This window comes from Anabrus simplex, chromosome 12 (genome assembly GCF_040414725.1).
Source record: "Anabrus simplex isolate iqAnaSimp1 chromosome 12, ASM4041472v1, whole genome shotgun sequence".
In the NCBI taxonomy this organism is placed as follows: domain Eukaryota; kingdom Metazoa; phylum Arthropoda; class Insecta; order Orthoptera; family Tettigoniidae; genus Anabrus; species Anabrus simplex.
This window is the reverse complement of record NC_090276.1, coordinates 24,125,270-24,144,344: the sequence shown is the minus strand read 5'-3', so window position 1 is coordinate 24,144,344 and position 19,075 is coordinate 24,125,270. Positions and strand designations below refer to the sequence as shown.

General features: G+C 38.6%; 1 protein-coding gene across 1 annotated transcript in view; it reads right to left on the bottom strand.

The window, feature by feature from the left end:
• Positions 1-18,784, bottom strand: part of LOC136884182 (CDAN1-interacting nuclease 1) — a 65,405-nt gene extending 46,621 nt beyond the window's left edge. Inside the window, exons 1-3 of the mRNA XM_067156217.2 lie at positions 18,570-18,784; positions 18,373-18,477; positions 7,605-7,747 (exon numbers count right to left, since the gene is read on the bottom strand). Coding sequence (XP_067012318.1) covers positions 7,605-7,747; positions 18,373-18,477; positions 18,570-18,679 — 358 coding nt within the window. The 5' untranslated portion in view covers positions 18,680-18,784. The remainder of the gene's footprint in view (positions 1-7,604; positions 7,748-18,372; positions 18,478-18,569) is intronic.
• Positions 18,785-19,075: the final 291 nt, after the last annotated feature.

Sequence of the window (19,075 nt, the reverse complement as noted above, 5' to 3'; positions counted from 1 at the left end):
GGTATCGTAGGGAGGCGCGGACTAACACTCCAGACAGAACGCACTTTCCCCACTCCTCCACGTGACACGTGTGCGTGAATCATCGCGTAACGAAGGAAAACATGTGACTCATAAACTCATTTGAGAATACCTGGAGTTTGAAAAGTTTGAGTCTTAAACCAAAAAACTTTTCTTAATAAGGAATGGTTTTGTTAGGGGCTACCTAACAACGATACCGATGGCGGGTTAAAATCAAGATACTGTATAAGAGATGATCTTTGGATGTCCGTGCAAAAAGGTTGTAACTGTAACGGAAGTAGCACATTTTTGCGGGTTACAACGTTTATACTACTGAAAATATTTATAGCTTTTAATATCATTTATTGTTTTTATTCTGTATAAAAATAATGAAACAGAAATCACACTTCTAATTTGCATTACCCATTGTTAGAGCTTCCCATTGTTTAACAGAATTCACTGAACCCCAGCAATACTGTACTGTTGCAAGAATGTTTTGCTGATGTATAAACATTACATTGTCACTTCACTTTGTCTTTAGGTTCTCATAAAATCCTCAATATTTTTCAGGAATGTATCGACACATGTCTAGAAGATTAGCTTTCTTTTCTGCTGATACAGGCAATAGGTCTTTATACAGTCTGGGTAGTCTATCCAAGCTTATTATAACAGGCAGAACTGAGATGCTGGTTCTACCTCTAGAAAGTAATGCTAAGTTTGCGTAGTACCAAGGTTGTAGGTAGTTATGGCTCTTGCGGCATTGAAGTACTGTTGGAGAGTCTCAGGATATCTTCATCCAAACGTAGTCCATTATTTTGCAATTTGGATCTTTGCGGATTTGTTTTTCAATAGCGGTCAGATCAATGAAATCATCTTGCTGCTTGTAGCAAACCAAAAACGAGTTGCTTCGTCTTGCAGTTGCTATTATCTGGACCCATTCAAACGGTTTGAAAACAAGGTGGTTCCTCTTGTTTCTCTCAATTAATGAAAAATCTCGATCACAAGGCAAAAAGCTGTGGCCCGTGATTAGAAATTTTTGCTCCACAGATGTGAAGTACTTCAAGTACAGCAGATACTGAAAAAAAGAAAAAAAAAATGTTTTCCAGTTATTCTTCTGCCTTGTACATTGATCTGACCACACCACTAAAGTTCTTTCTTCACTCAATTTTAGTACTGAAAATTCAGAGGTTATGTACTTTAGGAAGCAAGAGGTTATTTCTGCTGATCCATGTCTAGCTACATTTTCAGGCCATACATACACATCCACACTTTATTGTCTCCAACATTATGTACTGATTGTTAAGATGACAATTGGCATTGATAGAATACTGCAGAATGGTTAAGGGAAGGACAGTACAGTACCTGCTGGAGGTCTGTGCATATGACAACGTAAGTTTTGTTTGTTGTAGACTTCAGTATCCTTCTGCAGCATTGAATAAGCTGCTTCCACCCATAAATGGTGCAGTTTGCTTTCTTCTTATATTTTCTTTCTTTCAGTTTCATTTCCACTGTTGATGATGATGCTTGTTGTTTAAAGGGGCCTATAGGTGGGCTGGCGTAAGGTTGCACATGACAGCTGCGCACAATGTTGGTCACACTGCAATGGTGCACGAAGCGATGTTGCCGCCGCAACAACAGGTGATTGCAAGACACGCGAGTTTTTAAAAACATGGAAGAAATGTTTTTAATGTCATCGCGATGATACACAAAACAAATGAAATCCGCCAACAAAAATCGAACTTTCAACTCACCGATTATTTATCACACAAAATGATACGAGATACATATACTACAAAATTCTTATTATCGCGATGTCAGAAAATACTAAAGAAATCGGTCGACACGAATCTCACTTTGAATACACCAATAAATGTTAGAATAATATATATACCGGCACTAACACAAAAGACTTCAAGTAAAATCTATAAAATTTACGAAAATTCAGAATCCTTATTTTCATACCTGATTCATACACGTAGAGGCTCGATACCCTCCAGATCACTGCTATCACTACCGTCGCCTTCGTTGTCATTGTCATCATCGTCTAGGCAGATCAACTCCCGACAGTCACTGATGATGCCATGTATTGCCATTGTCGAGTTAAGGAATGTTGCGACATGGCTAACTTTCTTCATCCACAAAGCCGCATCCATTCGAGCAATACTCTCCCGAAACAGTCCTCCACTTCAGTAATTGTGAAGGACTTGTTATTAGTGCGTACGTACTGTTTTACTTCACCCCATACCGTTCCAATTCATTGAGGTTGAAGTGACAGTGGTACGGCAACAACCTAATAACCTCGTGCCCTTGTTCCTTCGCTACCTCGTCAACTAATTTAGTCATACACATATGCGCTGGGATATTTCTTTACTGCAGCCATTCCACTAACAGTTCTTTACTGATGCTCGAAGGAGGGATTTTGTTCATTATTACGGAGTGGTAAGGTACATTGTCCATAACAATGACAGAAGGGACTTTGAGCTGTAATCATCGTATGGTACCGTCTTTTCCTATTGCATCAGCCTGGAAATAATTAATTCCTGTTACAGGAGATTGCTTAATTCGTTTCTTCCCGAAGTGCTGTGAAATAAGTCCCTACTATCAGCCCCATTTCCGCTACTGCTATGTACCCCAGTCCCTTTTTACTTCTATTCTTGGAGGCGGACACCTCTCTGAATAACAGTACGCTTTGAAAGCCCTAATGTTTGACGTATGCGTTCCACAACATGATCTGCAGGAACAGAGAGACGGCTGTACAAGCGTACGAATTTCCTCTCCCTCTCATAAAACTCGCGAGTTCTCCGCACTAATTCTAATGCCTGACTATTAAGGGACACACCACCACGGCGCAAAGAATTATCACTTCGCGTTTCATGACTATGTTGTCGTTTCCGAGACATCGCACTGCATTCGTTAAAATGAAACTTCACAATTATCTCACAATGAAAATAAAACTTTCATAAATGCGCGAATCACACCTGACCACGTGCTAGCGACGACAGACATAACGGCAACACTTCAATGCGGTAGTCAAGCTAGTTATAGATGGCACCACTATACTACCCATATTGCCAACAACAATCAACTGAAAATAGTTCGTATTTATTTTGTGGCTCGCTTAAACCTTATAACATTTATTAAATGCTCATATTTGTGTAAGCAAATAAAAGATTATAAGCACTATACGGAATTAAATACGAATTAACATGAATAAAATGCGTAACTGTATCTGACATATAAAAAGTAGTAGATTGGTGATTCTGATTGACAAGTGACGTTCTTCATTTCATTTCTGCAGTGGTGCCAACATGACTTACAACTGTCAAGTGCAACCTTGTGCTGGCCCACTTATAACATCAAAGGTCATCGGCCCGATTTTTTCCCCCCACTGTTAACAGTCTGAAGGAACAGTCTATCACAATATCCACATGAGTCCGAATGTGGTACTCCAAAGTGTAAATTATATTCTCCCCTGAAAATATCTCTGTAGGCTCTTTCACTGCATTGTACTGTAGGATTCTCTTCTTTAAAGAGTTGGTAAAGCTTAGTAACATTCAAATTGGAACTCAGGTAGAGCTTTTCATTCTTATGCCTCGAGTAGTGGCTTTCTTGTCTTGGTAGCTTCTCAATGTGTTTTCTTATCAAATCTTTCACATTGCTCTGAAGTTTTTTTGGACAATTCTTATGCGTAGGCCTACCTCTTCTGTCTTCAAAGGGAATGTCACATTTTATCTTCTCTTGGAGCATTTGCAGACATCTAGCAATAATTCTAAATATCGTGCATAAGGTATTTTAGCATACCTGATTTTGTTCTGCATTTTTTCTTAAAAAGTACTTAAATGTGCAGTGTCTGCGCAAAATGGCCTCATCGGTCTCCCTGCGTTTGATATCTGCAATTTTAATGCATGACGAAGCTAAGTGTTGAGTTTGTGCATTGTAATCTAAATTGTAGAATTCTTCAAACAGCATTCTGTTGTCCTCCAAACTCAGTGTTCTACATTGGCATTTACATTTACAGGTAGCAATCTGTAAAGAGAGAAAGACATTTATATGCATATACAATATATATAGTACATATAATACATTATACACGTATATAATACAATAGAGTAAATTAATGTATTATTTTGGGTCCACCTTTTCAATACAAATGTAAATAGTTTAAATTACATAGGGACTAGTTTCGACCTAGTAATAGGTCATCATCAGCCTGAAGTAAATTAAAGCGTAGATATCGAAGAAAAAATAAACAATGTAAACACAAGTACAGTCTTTTTAAAAGTATATACCATGTGGGATATTGAGCAGCAATATATTAAAAATAATAGCTCTTCCAATTGACGAAACACTGAGCGGAAGTTATGTTGTTTAATTAAAAGAAATAAGTTTCATAATGATAGATCCGTATTGAACTATGATTACAATAGAGTAAATTAATATATTATTTTGGGTCCACCTTTTCAATACAAATGTAAATAGTTTAAATTACATAGGGACTAGTTTCGACCTAGTAATAGGTCATCATCAGCCTGAAGTAAATTAAAGCGTAAATATCACAGAAAAAATAAACAATGTAAACACAAGTACAGTCTTTTTAAAAGTACATACCATGTGGGATATTGAGCAGCAATATATTAAAAATAATAGCTCTTCCAATAAAAGTTCAGATTACGCATTAAAATAAAAGACGTATGAATCTCCCATTAAACACGTTTACTTTCTTCCATTGGCTTACAACGTTTTTTGCACCCACCTGTTCAGCAGGGATTTTCCCAGGGACTGATTTGTTATTGTGGGCCACATATGGTTGCCCCGAATTCCGCATGTATTTCTTTTCATTCATCTTCCATTAACTATATTTAATTTTGCGTTTTTGTCCTCTATTTATATCGTTGCACACACTAGGACTTAGCAACACACAAAGTTCCTCCTTCATTGTTACAATGTTTCTGCACCCGCACGAACCGTGGCGAAATTTAAACAAAAGAAAAAAGGCGCTTCACGTAAATGTTTGCCAACATAACTTCCTACATGCCTCAATCTGACTGCAAACACCGTTTATGCACGGAAACCCAGCATTCTAGAAAAGTGGGGTTACAACGTTTTTGCTGGCAGGTATTAAAACAAAGCTTCTAAAATAACACAAAATTAACAATTTATATAAGGTGAGGGAATCCCCGCTATGCGAGTAACTACGTTATAATTTTTGTACGTGTAAGCAAGTGTTAAGGTACAGCCCCAGCATTTGCCTGGTGTGAAAATGGGAAACCATGGAAAACCATTTTCAGGGCTGCCAGCAGTTGGGTCAAACTCACTATCTCCCGAATACAAGCTCACAGCTAAGCGACCCTAACCGCACGACCAACTTGTTCAGTGATTATTATTTTAAAATGTATCCACTGACTAGAATTTAAAACAAATGACAAAAAATGATTAACGATTAACTAATATGCAATGACTAATTTTCTTATAATATTATAGAAAAAAATAAATTAAGGATGAATAAAGCATTGCCTTCAAGTGCAATCATATATAACATTCAGTTAAAAGTTAAAAAGCACATTAAAATACATAAAACAAACTAAAACATAACTAAAACATAAACAATAGAATAAGAATGTAGATAACAATAAAATAAAAATTAATAGCAGATAGAAAACTCACCTTTACACATGATAAAACAGGCCACTATCCCTCATAAAATGGATGACTAGGTCTGCTGACCGCTCCTCATCTCACAGGATGAGAGAGATGGTACTCTGAAGTTTTAGACTACGGTGTAGATTGGCCAGGTCCACCCACTCTATAAGGATGTGTAGCGTGGTAAGATGACTGCCGCAAGTACACACCGGAGTGGGAGGGGGCAGCTTCTCCCTTCAGTAAGTAGGAGTGTGTTGCTATACAGTGGCCGATCCTAAGACAACATAATACCACTGCTTCTCTCCGAGATATCCAAAGGGAAGTCTTCCATAGCTTCGTAGTTCCTTTTATTGTTCTCAGCTTCCTTGGGAGAGAGGGGTTGCCTGCCACTCCATCTCCCAATGGGATACAACAGGTGAGTATGAATATCACTGGCTGGAACCTTGTAAGGCAACGGCGACAATGTGGTCACCTTAGATTATTATTCAACCTGAAATGGTCCATCATCAGTGTCTAAAGGCAATGCTTTGTCTATGCAACCATTCTTTTCTGTCCTCATCTCCTCGTTTCATTCCGTAATAAGAACCATCAATACATCTTGCTGTGACAACATCAAGGTTGCTTAACTTGAGATTAAGTAGTGCAGTGGTATCCCATAGCCTTCTGCACGTTGAAGCCGCCCCTGACCTGGGGAACAGATGCCTGCTGTAGCTGCCCCTAACCTGGAGAACAAACAATACAAGGATCGTATTTCGTGGTTTACTCCACTTGGTTCTTCCGCTCTCTCAGCCAGTGGGAGCGAGATTCCTCTTCCACCTTTAAGACCGTTGACCAGATTTCACCTGTAACCCTGGCAAGGGGCCCTAGGCCAACTGGACCAAGGTTTTTTAAAGAGGTGTTATACCTCTATCACTTGCCCTTTGTCCTGACTTGTGACAGTCGGAGCCTGGCTTCCCAAAACAATGGGTCCAGGTTGGAGCTAGAATCTCAATTAACACTGATCTGCATTTAGGGCAGTCGCCCAGGTGGCAGATTCTCTATCTGTTGTTTTCCTAGACTTTTCTTAAATGATTGGAAAGAATTTGGAAATTTATTGAACATCTCCCTTGGTAAAGTATTCCAATTTCTAACTCCCTTACCTATAAACAAATATTTGCCCCAATTTGTTCTCTTGAATTCCAACTTCATCTTCATATTGTGATCTTTCCTACTTTTAAAAACACCACTCAAACTTATTCGTCTACTGATGTCATTCCACTCCACCTCTCCATTGACAGCTCAGAACGTATCACTTAGTCAAGCAGCTCTTCTCCTTTCCCCCAAGTCTTCCCAGCCCAAACTTTGCAACATTTTCGTAACACTACTCTTTTGTCGGAATCGCGCAGTTCTCGAATCAAGTAATCCTGGTGAGGGTCCCATACACTGGAACCATACTCTAGATGGGGTCTTACCAGAGACTTATGTGGGAAGGAAGCAGCCGTGGCTTTAATTAAGGTACCGGGCCAGCATTTGCTTGGTATAAAGTTAGGAAACCACAAAAAGCCATATTCAGTGCTGCCGACAGTGGGGTTCGAACCCACTCTCTCCAAAATGCAAATTCACAGCTGCATGCCACTAACCGTATGGCCAACTTGCTTGGTCAATTCGACTTATATTATCTCCATACAGGCCATGAAGGCCCTTGGAGGGGTGGAAGGTAAAGGTTTCCAATATCCGTAAGCTTGGCACTTGGTGGGGTGAAGTGGTTAGCTCTACGCCCAGCCGCCTTTCCCCCCAGGAATTAAGCTGATACTCATTTTATTTTATTTCCAATGAAAGACATTACTGTAATTATCTTATTTCAATTTATTGGTCAACTTCATATTTCAGAGAGACAGATTAAACCTCTTAAAAATATTCACTGTTTTACTATTCCATCAAATACAGTGTTTATAAAGATGTTACATGAGAGATTTATCTTCACTTACCCGCTGGATCCCCGTCTTCAGCTTGTCTCTCGTAGTGCTGATCTAGGATCATTCTGGCAAGAAGAGAAGGAGACAGATCAATCTGGTCCGATATTTGCAGTAGCGCCCCAGGTTTATTTGTAGTCTGAATGATTTCATTGTACCTTGAAAAAAAAAAAAAAAAAAAAATGTTGATCAAACCATCTTGTTCGTTTTATTTCTTTTAGAAGTTGTTTTCTTACATCACACCAACACAGAGCGGTCCTGTGGCGGCGATGGGATACGGAAGAGCTAGGAGTAGGAAGGTAGTAACTGTGACCTTAATTAAGGTACAGCCCCAGCATTTTCCTTGTGTGAAAATAGAAAACCTCGGAAAACTCTCTTCAGGGCTGGGGTTTGAACCCACTATCTCCTGAATACAAGCTGATAGCTACATGACCCAAGCTGCGCGGCCACTTACTCAGTCATCTTGTTTGTGTTTCATAGATAAAGAGAAGGCATATGACAGAGGTTCGAGAGATAAGATTCTGGTCATACAGAGGAATTATGAAATTAGGGGCAGGTTACTTTTTTTTTTCCTTGCAATTGGCTTTATGTCGCACAGACACAGATAGGTCTTATGGTGACGATGGGATAAGAAAGGGCTAGGAGTTGGAATAAGCAGCCGTCGCCTTAATTAGGGTACAGCCCCATCATTTGCCTAGTGTGAAAATGGGAAACCACGGAAAACCATCTTCAGGGCTGCCGACAGTGGGATTTGAACCCACTAACTCTCAGATGCAAGCTCACAGCTGCCCGCCCCTAATCGCACAGCCAATTTGCCCGGTAGAGGTTACTCTTACAGGCAATCATAGGCATCAGGCTGCAGTGAGAATTGATGGTAGAATGAAGTCTTGGTTCAAATTAGTTTCAGGTAGTGATGGACAGAATCGAATACTTTCCAGAACCAATTACTAAGCAACCGAGAACATTTAAGAATCGAAACTTGCATTCGAAACCAAGTTCTCAAATCTTACATAACTTGACTAACTGGAATGAAAGCAAACTCTCGACATCAAGAAAAATTAGGGTCCAGGAAGTGCTTTAATAAAGGCTAGCCTTGTACGGTGTATATATTATTTGACAAACATATAAGAAATTTTAAATTGCAGCTATTTTATATAAATTTTATAATACGTCATTTGTTGTTGTCAAAATGTGTATTTTCATTCTCTCAATCCCTCTCTTAATTCTCTTATTACTCTACTGTGTATTTTCATTAATATATTATGAACATATTACATATCAATTGTGTTAACTAACATTTTATTTCACTGAGAGAGTGGCTGCATGCGGCGGGGCACAAAGCTGTCAGTATGCATTCGGGAGAGTGGGTCGAATCCCACTGTTGGCAGGCCCGAAGATGGTTTTTTGTGGTCTCCCATTTTCACACCAGGAAAATGCTGGGGTTGTACCTTAATTAAGGCCACGGCCACTTCATACACACTCTTTTATTTCTCCTTATACGAAATATAAAGAAAGTGAACAATTGATTGTGAGTGATTTGCTTCCAGATGGTGACCTATAACCATAATTGCAACTTGATATTGGTGTATAAGCTCAATCAGTAAGATTCTATTTGAAAACTTCTCGTTCTTCCGTATGAGAGAAGGATTGGAATACATCTTAGGTAAATTACTCATATGATGTGTATTACTCTCTTTATCCCCATCATGAATACAGAGGTAGTTCTGAGTTACGTCCAGAGATGGCGCTACTATCCTCACTGTTCTTGGTTACTGCATAAAGAGAGACCAATGTGGTCTCACTCTGGATTGATCATTAGTGAATACCTCGAATGAAAGTATTTGAATACTTTTATTAGGACTCGAGATATCTCGAGAACTTGTAAAAATAAAATTCTTCGACATTTTTGTCTCAAATACTTCCATCACTGTTTCAGGGTTAGGATAAGATTGTAATCTTTCACCTCTGTTATTCACAGTATTCAGAGATAATTTACTAAAAGGTATGTTCCGGATACCTGGATGGTGAAGACAGTTGATTGTCAAGTTGTTTGGAACCATTTCTGATAAGCCTTCTTTTTACGTTTACAAGCTGCTCTCACTTCATCATTCCACCAAGATGTTCGCATTTTCCCATCTTTACACACAGTTGTTCTTAGGCATTCCCTTGCTGTTTCTACAACAGCATCCCTGTATGCCACCCATTCACTTTCTATATCCTGAATCTGCTTACTGTCTACTGTTTGAAACTTCTCACTAATCATATCCATGTACTTCTGTCTAATTTCCTCATCCTGGAGACTTTCTACCCTTATTCGTTTGCAGACAGATTTCACTTTCTGTACCTTGGCCTAGAGATACTCAGTTCACTACAGATCAGATAGTGGTCTGTAACATCGAAAAATCCCCGGAAAACTCGTACATTCCTAACAGATTTCCTGAATTCGAAGTCGGTTAAGATATAGTCTATTATGGATCTGTTACCCCTAGCCTCCCATGTGTAGCGGTGAATAGCCTTATGCTTAAAGAATGTATTCGTAACAGCTAAACCCATACTAGCACAGAAGTCCAGCAAATGCTTCCCATTCCCATTAGCTTCCATATCTTCCCCACATTTACCAATCACCCTTTCGTATCCTTCAGTTCTATTCCCAACTCTCGCATTGAAATCGCCCATAAGCACGATTCTATCCTTGCTGTTGACCCTGACCACAATGTCACTCAATGCTTCATAAAACTTGTCAACTTCATCCTCATTCGCACCCTCACATGGTGAATACACGGAGACAATTCTAGTCCTAATTCCTCCAACTGACAAATCCACCCACATCATTCGCTCATTTACGTGCCTAACAGAAACTATGTTGTGTGCAATGGTATTCCTGATAAAGAGTCCTACCCCAGACTCTGCCCGTCCCTTTCTAACACCCGTCAAGTACACTTTATAATCTCCTATCTCTTCCTTGTTACTCCCCATACCCGAATATCACTTACTCCTAGCACATCCAGATGCATCCTCTTTGCTGACTCAGCTAGTTCTACTTTCTTCCATAAGCTCCATTAATATTGATAGCTCCCCATCGAATTCCATTTTGTTCGCCAAGTTGTTTCCAAGGAGTCCCTCACCTGTCTAATGGGAGTGGGACTCTGTTACTCCCATAGGTCCGAGGCTTGCTAAAAATGTTCTGAGTTTGGTAAATTCATGAAGCAGGATGCTACCCTACTTGCACATAGTCCAAGTGAGGATCTCTCCTCTAACGGGTTATGGACCACCGGGGCATTGTATAGTCCTAGCCGCCTGAGCACAAGGAGGGCCATGACTCAGAATATGTCTGAGATGCCCAGTCCCATTCCATGGCAACTGGTATCCCGACTCTCAGGACCACTTACTAGGCCACTCAGCCGTTGCCCATAGTTCACGAACTAGTACGTGACTACAGTAACCCACACCATGAACCATTGTAGCATGTTTCTACTATAATTTCTTTATAAACAGAAAAACTGCGTTTAAGAGAAGCATTTCCATGAAGCAATCATTTTGAGAAATGAATCCAACTTTTCTGTTTTCAAATTTACTGTTGGCAAAACATAGTGCAGAGCCAAAAGTGATCTAACCTCTCGTCTTTAGAAGACGAAGTATTCACTACTTCTTTGAAAGTATCTTTCTCAGAAACAGAATGTGCTCTCCCTTTGTATATGATCGGCTTCACTACCCGAGATCCATTTGTTTTCAACAAAGGCATTTAAAGCTATCCTTAGCCGTTTGCTGCTTAGAGGTTGCTTGGCTACACTTGGATCGAAACAAGAAATTCCTTTAGTCAGCATATATGCCAGCGGTGACCGTTCCAGTAACTTCTTGCACAAAGCTACCATTCCGCTTAGACAATCTGTGCAAAACACTAATATATCTCTATCATTTAATCCCGGAGTGCCACGAAGTGCTGCTCAAGCAGCATAACCTATGTCAATTTTACATGCAGGCAGATTTTCTTTACTATCTAAATTAATTTTGAGGACATTTTTTGAAGACTGCAATGACTCAGACTTAACAAACCTTGTCATGACATTTTTCATTGTTGCAATGAGAGATTCATACAGGGGTGGTGCAAATGGAAGATCTGCCCGAAACTGTTTTAGGAATGGTTCCAAATCTCCAACAAGTGATAATAAAAATGATAACTTGGTCTTAAGAAGCTTATCTTTAAGTGAAGTTGATACTATTTTGAAGCTGTTACAGTTTGGGATTTTCTTGTCTCTGTTGTTCCTTTCACATATTTGTCAACATTAGGTAGGATATCTATAGCACGTTCAATGACTTTCGAATTTTTAAGCCATCTTATAGCACAATATTTGAAAGGAAGCCTCCGTGGCTCAGACGGTAGCGCGTCAGCCTCTCACCGCTGGATACCGTGGTTCAAATCCCGGTCACTCCATGTGAGATTTGTGCTGGACAAAGTGGAGGCGGGACAGGTTTTTCTCCGGGTACTCCGGTTTTCCCTGGCATCTTTCATTCCAGCAACACTCTCCATTCTCATTTCATAGCATATATCAGTCATTAATAAAATTACTTTGGGAGTGGCGACCCCATCGTACTAATAGCCTATATATGATTCATTCATTTCATTCCTGACCCGGTCAATGACTGGAAAACAGGTTGTAGGTTTTCATTTTTCATTTGATAAGAAATACGTCTGAACCTGAATAATGCAGCAACATAGCAAAACAAGAAGTGAAGAGCACGAAGAATCTCTGCAATATTCCACTGGGTTTCTTTTACTGCCATTTTATATCAATTGTGCACAGTATGCAAGCCACAAGATCCAATGTTCACCAAAATAGGAGCATCTGGATCATCATTTAATAAATTATCGATATCCTGAAGGAACTTTTTATTAACATTTGGACCATCCACTGAAATTTGTAGCCGGGCTGAGTGGCTCAGACTGTTGAGGCGCTGGCCTTCTGACCCCAACTTGGCAGGTTCGATCCTGGCTCAGTCCGGTGGTATTTGAAGGTGCTCAAATACGTCAGCCTTGTGTCGGTAGATTTACTGGCACGTAAAAGAACTCCTGCGGGACAAAATTCTGGCACCTTGACGTCTCCGAAAACTGTAAAGAGTAGTTAGTGGGACGTAAAGCAAATATTATTATTATTATTATTATTATTATTATTATTATTATAATTTGTAAGAGTTATGCAGGTAGATACAAAAGCTGGAACATAACGTTCCCCACATATTTGCAGCCCAACAATACTCAACCGTTGGACATAATGCTGGCATTGCAGCATAAGACATTTGAACTTGACACAATGACATCAGAATAGTATTAAATTTTTTGGAAAATGTGAGATTCAAGGGACTCCAGGACGTTAAAGCCTTTTAATTTCAAAAACTGTACCATATGTATATATTTTGACATTAAGCTTTACATTTTATGAGAATAGTGGCATTCTTGTTAATCTTAGTAATGTTTTATTCTGTACAGTCGCTACTGAATAAGCAGGTTCATCAACAGCTGACGATGACCTATTTAACGAATCAAAACCGGTACTGTGTTTTAATGTAATTTTAAATTATTAGACACTTTGTATAATAAAGTATTGATTAGGAGGAAAACTCTCATCCTTCATACTTGTGTGGTCAAACTATCAATACTGCAACCATACCACCCACACCATTGCCCCGTAAAACCACATGACAGCATCATTGTCCCCATAATTTTGGGCTACCGCCATATAGCACCATACGCCAAGGCGTTTGATAGTATGGGACCTTTTTAGTCTAGAGTCAAATGCCACCTCATCTAGAAAAACAAAGAAAAATAAACTGTGAGCAAAAGCTCTTTTGACCGTGCAAGGATCAACTGCACTCCTCCGTTCCAAAGAATCAAACCAACGGCCTCCTAGGGCCATGGTGTGTTCATGACAAAAGATCATAATATAACACAAACTAACTTAAAGGCATAAATGAACGAAGGGAAATTTAGGATGCAATGTTTTTCCGGCAAAATAACAAGCAAAGAAAAGTTAAAAAAAAAAAAAGATTATTCCTTGATAAAATCACGATTAATTGAAATTAACCCTGAATAATTCTACTATAATGAAAATAAAATACACAATATCCGATGGACTAAATACAAATTTGGAGATTAAATGTCGAAGTTGTTTGTTCCATTTTCTTTTTGACATGACAATAAGTATTACATTAAATAATCGGTACAAAATCGTTTTTTAAGAACAGAAATATCCTTATAAATGTGACGGTTCTCATTACAAGCCTTCTTCACTATTAGAAGAAACAATTATCTATGCGAAAAACTGGAGACAACTTGGAATGGTTGCCTAACTAATTAATTATACTACTAAATAAATACACAAAAGAATAAGCGAACACCAGAGAATAAAATCATAATCATCAAAATAATATTTGACTGATGTCGGGTCCAGAAATCGAACCCACATCACAATGAATCCGATGACCAATAACGAGACAGAACCTGTTTTGGAATATCCAAACAAAAATATTAAACACAACTCAAGGAGCACATTAAAAAAAAAAAAAAAATTGTACACATATTAAAAAAAAAACAAGTATAAACAATATACACATGCAACTGGCTGTACAACGTAAACGAAATATTGTGTGACAAAGAAAATCCATGGTCTGCCTTGGAGTTCGAACCGATGATCACCAGGATGTCATCGACAAACGGGTCTCTAAAAACTCCCTATCTCAATTATTCATAAGGTCAACAAATCAATAATAATACTGGTGTTCCAGTTATTTAATTTATTTATAGAAATAAACATTAACGAGTTAAAAAGAATCCTTTAAATGTAATCGGGTTTATGTGAAACTCCAAGCATTCAGTCTTAGAGAACAGGCTTGAACAATACACTTGGCAGTTTCCTTTCTAACCAGTGATTGCTAGCGCTCCCTCTTTCTAAATTCATAAATCATACAACGCAGAACAGCACCTAATAATGGGTGGCCGCAGAAAACTTCTTGTCAACAAACACAAGGCAAACAAACTGCCTCCCTGAGAATACATCTTGGTAAATAATAGCATTTCAACTGATATCCTCATATCATATTCCAAAGCTCCAATGGCGTATTAATTCACTGCCCTGTTAGAATTCTTTAATTCAATATCAAGCCACTGTTCATCTTTTCAATTTCACATCCATGGACTTAGAATGTCCAGGTTCACATCCATCTGACTACATAGAATATTACATAAAATCAGCTTCATGGTCCGTATCGCACTTCAATATATTCACAATTAAGTATTTATTTATTTTCCACCTAGTCGATACAATGATTGCTTAAGGCAATTTAATGGTTAAAAGTGGTACATGTTTCGTATATTATCAACATCTTCAGCCACATAACACTGTTTTGGTGAAAAATATATAAATTGACAAAGTAATGCTTTAGAGGACGCGTCCTTAAAATTAACATTTGTTAACGTTGTCAATCTTATGTTAGTCCCCACCACATTTTTTTAAATTAGTGGTTCTACGTATTGTATGACATTTGGAAATTCTAAGTTCCCATGGAGGGAATTAGATATTTTTCCACCAATAGAGCATATCAAAATCAGATCAAAAATTAGATGATCTAAAATCAGATCAAAAATTAGATGATCTAATTTTTGATCTGATTTTGATATGCTCTATTGGTGGAAAAATATCTAATTCCCTCCATGGGAACTTAGAATTTCCATTTGGAATTGCTAGGCGGGCATTAATTCCATTGTGGAGTCTTATCTCCCGTATGCAGTTATCAGACTGTGCCTCATAAAGGCTTCTGATAAGTTCACCTGCATACACCCCAGCATCAGTGGGTAGGGTCTGACACATCCCACTCTGAAGAGTCAAGTGTCAGACCTAAGACGAAATGCTGGTTAATAGAGCAAACGCCTGAAAAGCCATACATCTAATTTTTGATCTGATTGTATGACATTGGTAATGTGCTCAAATGTGTGACTCAGATTCTTAAGTACTCTTGTTATGTGCGGAACATGCATCGAACGGCAGTTTATTTAAAATTTATTATCAAAGTGATGCCTTTACGGGGAACCCCTGTACGGAGTCTGCGTACTTATTTAGCATGGGGACACTACTAAGGGTTATATAATCAAATAGTAGCGTATTTTTCCACATGTTAACATTTTATAAAAAACTTGAATTTTGGCAGGGGTCTATTATGAAAATATATGACATGCCGAGGTTTCCCTTACTAATTGTTATGCATATCTCGAAATCTTACCATACAAATCAAGCTTGCACGTTGGCATTGCCGTGTTTCGGCCATTTTTTTTTGTGGGCGGGGTTATTAGTATTGATTTTCTTTCCTTGTCATTTTTCATAGCTTGCGCTCTGTCTGGGAATTCCTGCAGCTATGACAGACTCGTGTTTACCAAGTTAGAGGCGTTGTGCAAACAGATGCAATCTAATGCAACTTTCTGTAATATGTACAAGGGAGCTTAACAAAAGTTTTTCACTGCCTAAAATAATTATTAAATAAACATGTACATGACCGATACGGTCACAATACGGACAATACATACCTCGCTGCAAGTACAGAGAATTTTGTACACCACAGGGTGTAAAATAGTGGGGACAATTTGTCCTTGCCTTTACCTAAACTATAAGCAATTTTAGTGACTATGCCAAACAAGGTTTTTATATTATGCTTGAAAAGGACCTTGGCAATTCTGACTGTAGTGTTGTAAATGTAAGGCAGTAGGCAGTTCCCTTCACTTCTTCCTGCGAGTTTTGATTCGCTGTCCCTTTGGGATGCACGGCTCTATGAATCAGTACTCCTTTGAACGTGACTTTGAGCGTGTCCATCTCCTCGATATTTGAAAGCTCACAAATTTGTGTTGCTGTCATGAAAAGTGTCATGAGAATATCCTGTTTTTGTGCTGGATGGTGGTGAGAATCTGCAAGGAGGTAGTGATTTGTGTGAGTAGGCTTATGATAAATGGTATGTCCTAAGGAGCCGTCCAGTTTCTTTCTTACTAGAACATCGAAGAAAGGAAGGCATCTGTCCTATTCCATCTCCATCTGGCTTATTCACACATCTTCTAATTCCAGACACACTCGCCATTTTCACAACACAACAATATAAACAACAGGTCAGACTTCCATCACACTCATGATGCAACACACTGCCACCCAACTAGGCATTTCAAGCAGCAACAATTGAAAAAAAAAAAAAAAAAAAGTCTCCGATATTGGACAAATTTGGTGAAGGAGGGGAATTGACAAACATACACAATAACAAAGCAAACCACGACCATACTAACAGACAATTCACTGTTATGGCAAAGCAGCATCAAGCCGCAATGACACATTTTCAGACAGTTAATGGCGATTAACACTATAAAACTGGACGATAAGAAAAAAAAAGAGACCTGTTACCGGCAAGTTATTTAGTTAAAATCACTTATCAGATACTTTGTTGCAAACTTCATGCTGCACATTATTATTAAATCAGATCAAATAGAAATGTGAATGTGACACTGAAATCAATAGCACGATTTTCCCTTCACTTATTATCATTTACCATCATCATGCCTGAAATTCCTTTGAGTTTGATATGAATTTTATGCAATGCCAGCTTGCATTTGGTTTCTTCTGGGTAATGCATGCCAGCAGTATATGAAGCTTGTCAGTATGATGTAACTAACTGAAGCAATGTGTAAAAAATTCACTGGAACAGGGAAGTTTACAGTACCTCTTACTTGGGCGGTGGGAAGCAAACGTTTCTTCTCTCCTCACTTCCTAAGCCAAATGCAAGTAAGCTGAATATGCTGCCGAAGCAGCGCGAGTGTCTTCTTAAACATTTCCTAAAGCAACGAGTACCAGAACCAGGTTAATGCACACCCTGGTTTTTAGAGACACTTTATTAGTCAGACACATCTGGGTGCATAATAAAGAACATGTCAGAGAAAAGAGGACGTGCCGCAGAGTGGCACTTGTAATTTTGAAGATGATGATAATTGTATAAAAGGGAAGTATTTTTATTGCTTGATGACAAATCAGTATGTTTTTCCCACTCAGGGATTGCCATAAAACAAAGCTAAAATTAGAAATAAGGTTTGAAAAATTTTAAAAATATTACTGTAATTCACGGTCCTTTGAAGTGATTACACAAAACTGCAGTAATTAAGAGCGGCAATTACTTTTATTTCTTACAAGTTACTTTACATCATACCAACACAGACAGGTCTTATGACGATGAAGGGATAGGAAAGAGCTAGGACTGGGAAGGAAGCAGCCGTGGCCTTAATTAAGGTACAGCCCAAGCATCTGCCTGGTGTGAAAATGGGAAACCACGGAAAACCATTATCAGGGCTGCCGACAATGATGTTCAAACCCACTATCTCCTGAATGAAAGCTCACAGCTTTGCGGCGCTAACTGCACAGCCAACTCGCTCGGTAACTGCAATTGTCAATATGGAAATTCTTACAGAACTTTGTAAAGAAGCCTGGGATCATACTTCTGTTACGGGATGCTATGGCAACCTGAGACCTCAGACCCAATTTGCTTATGCGCCAACTTTGGCAAGCCTACCGAGTGTTTTCTGACGTCTTCCGAGCTCGATCTCTAACCTAACTTTTGCCCGTCGGATACAAAAGCTTTACCCGAAGATCATAAAACAACATTAAACGCGCAAGTAAGTATTTCATACTCGAAATAAAATTAATGCTTCGTGAGTATAAGAAAATTGCTTAAAATGAAATTTATATAATTCTATAGGGAATATTCTTACCTTCTATAGAGATCCTTAGCAGCTCTTGCATGTCTCTGATGATTGCGTTTCATTCTACGTTGATAATCTAAAGAATATATACTGCTCAGAGTATAGTGTGGAATGCTATGGAGTAAAAGCATCATATTTTGCATTAATATAACAGAGTCATAGAATGCAATCAGAAAGACATAACCTACAAAACAATTCTATCTTACTCTGGAAATCTTTCCTGTAACAATGTTGTACAGTTCCGACGTGGGTCTACATTCGAACCTGTGTATGAATGTATAACTTTCATAATTTCATTGTAAACTTCTGTTTTCATACTGAACTAGCATAAATTGCCGGCTCTTGGCGGTGTTTGACCTATAACAAATCTGTACAGCGCGCTACCCACCATGCACAAAACATCAAACATCAATGTCGCCAACATGATCAACCAGTTTAACCAACCTCTAGCACCGTGCTCTCACTACGTAGCAAATCTAATTTCTTTTAAATGGAAAACAAACACTGTACATCACATTCATGTTTTCGGTTTGTGTATTCTTTATCGTTCAATAATTGCGTGGTACCTTGTAAATTTAGACCACAAAAATTGAAGGAATAATTTTAAAAATTTTAAGGACATTTTTATTTTAATTCGGCAAGATTTACATAGGAGGCATTGTCCTACTGATTCTCTTTGGTACTACTTGTACTTATTCTCTTTGGTCTGTAC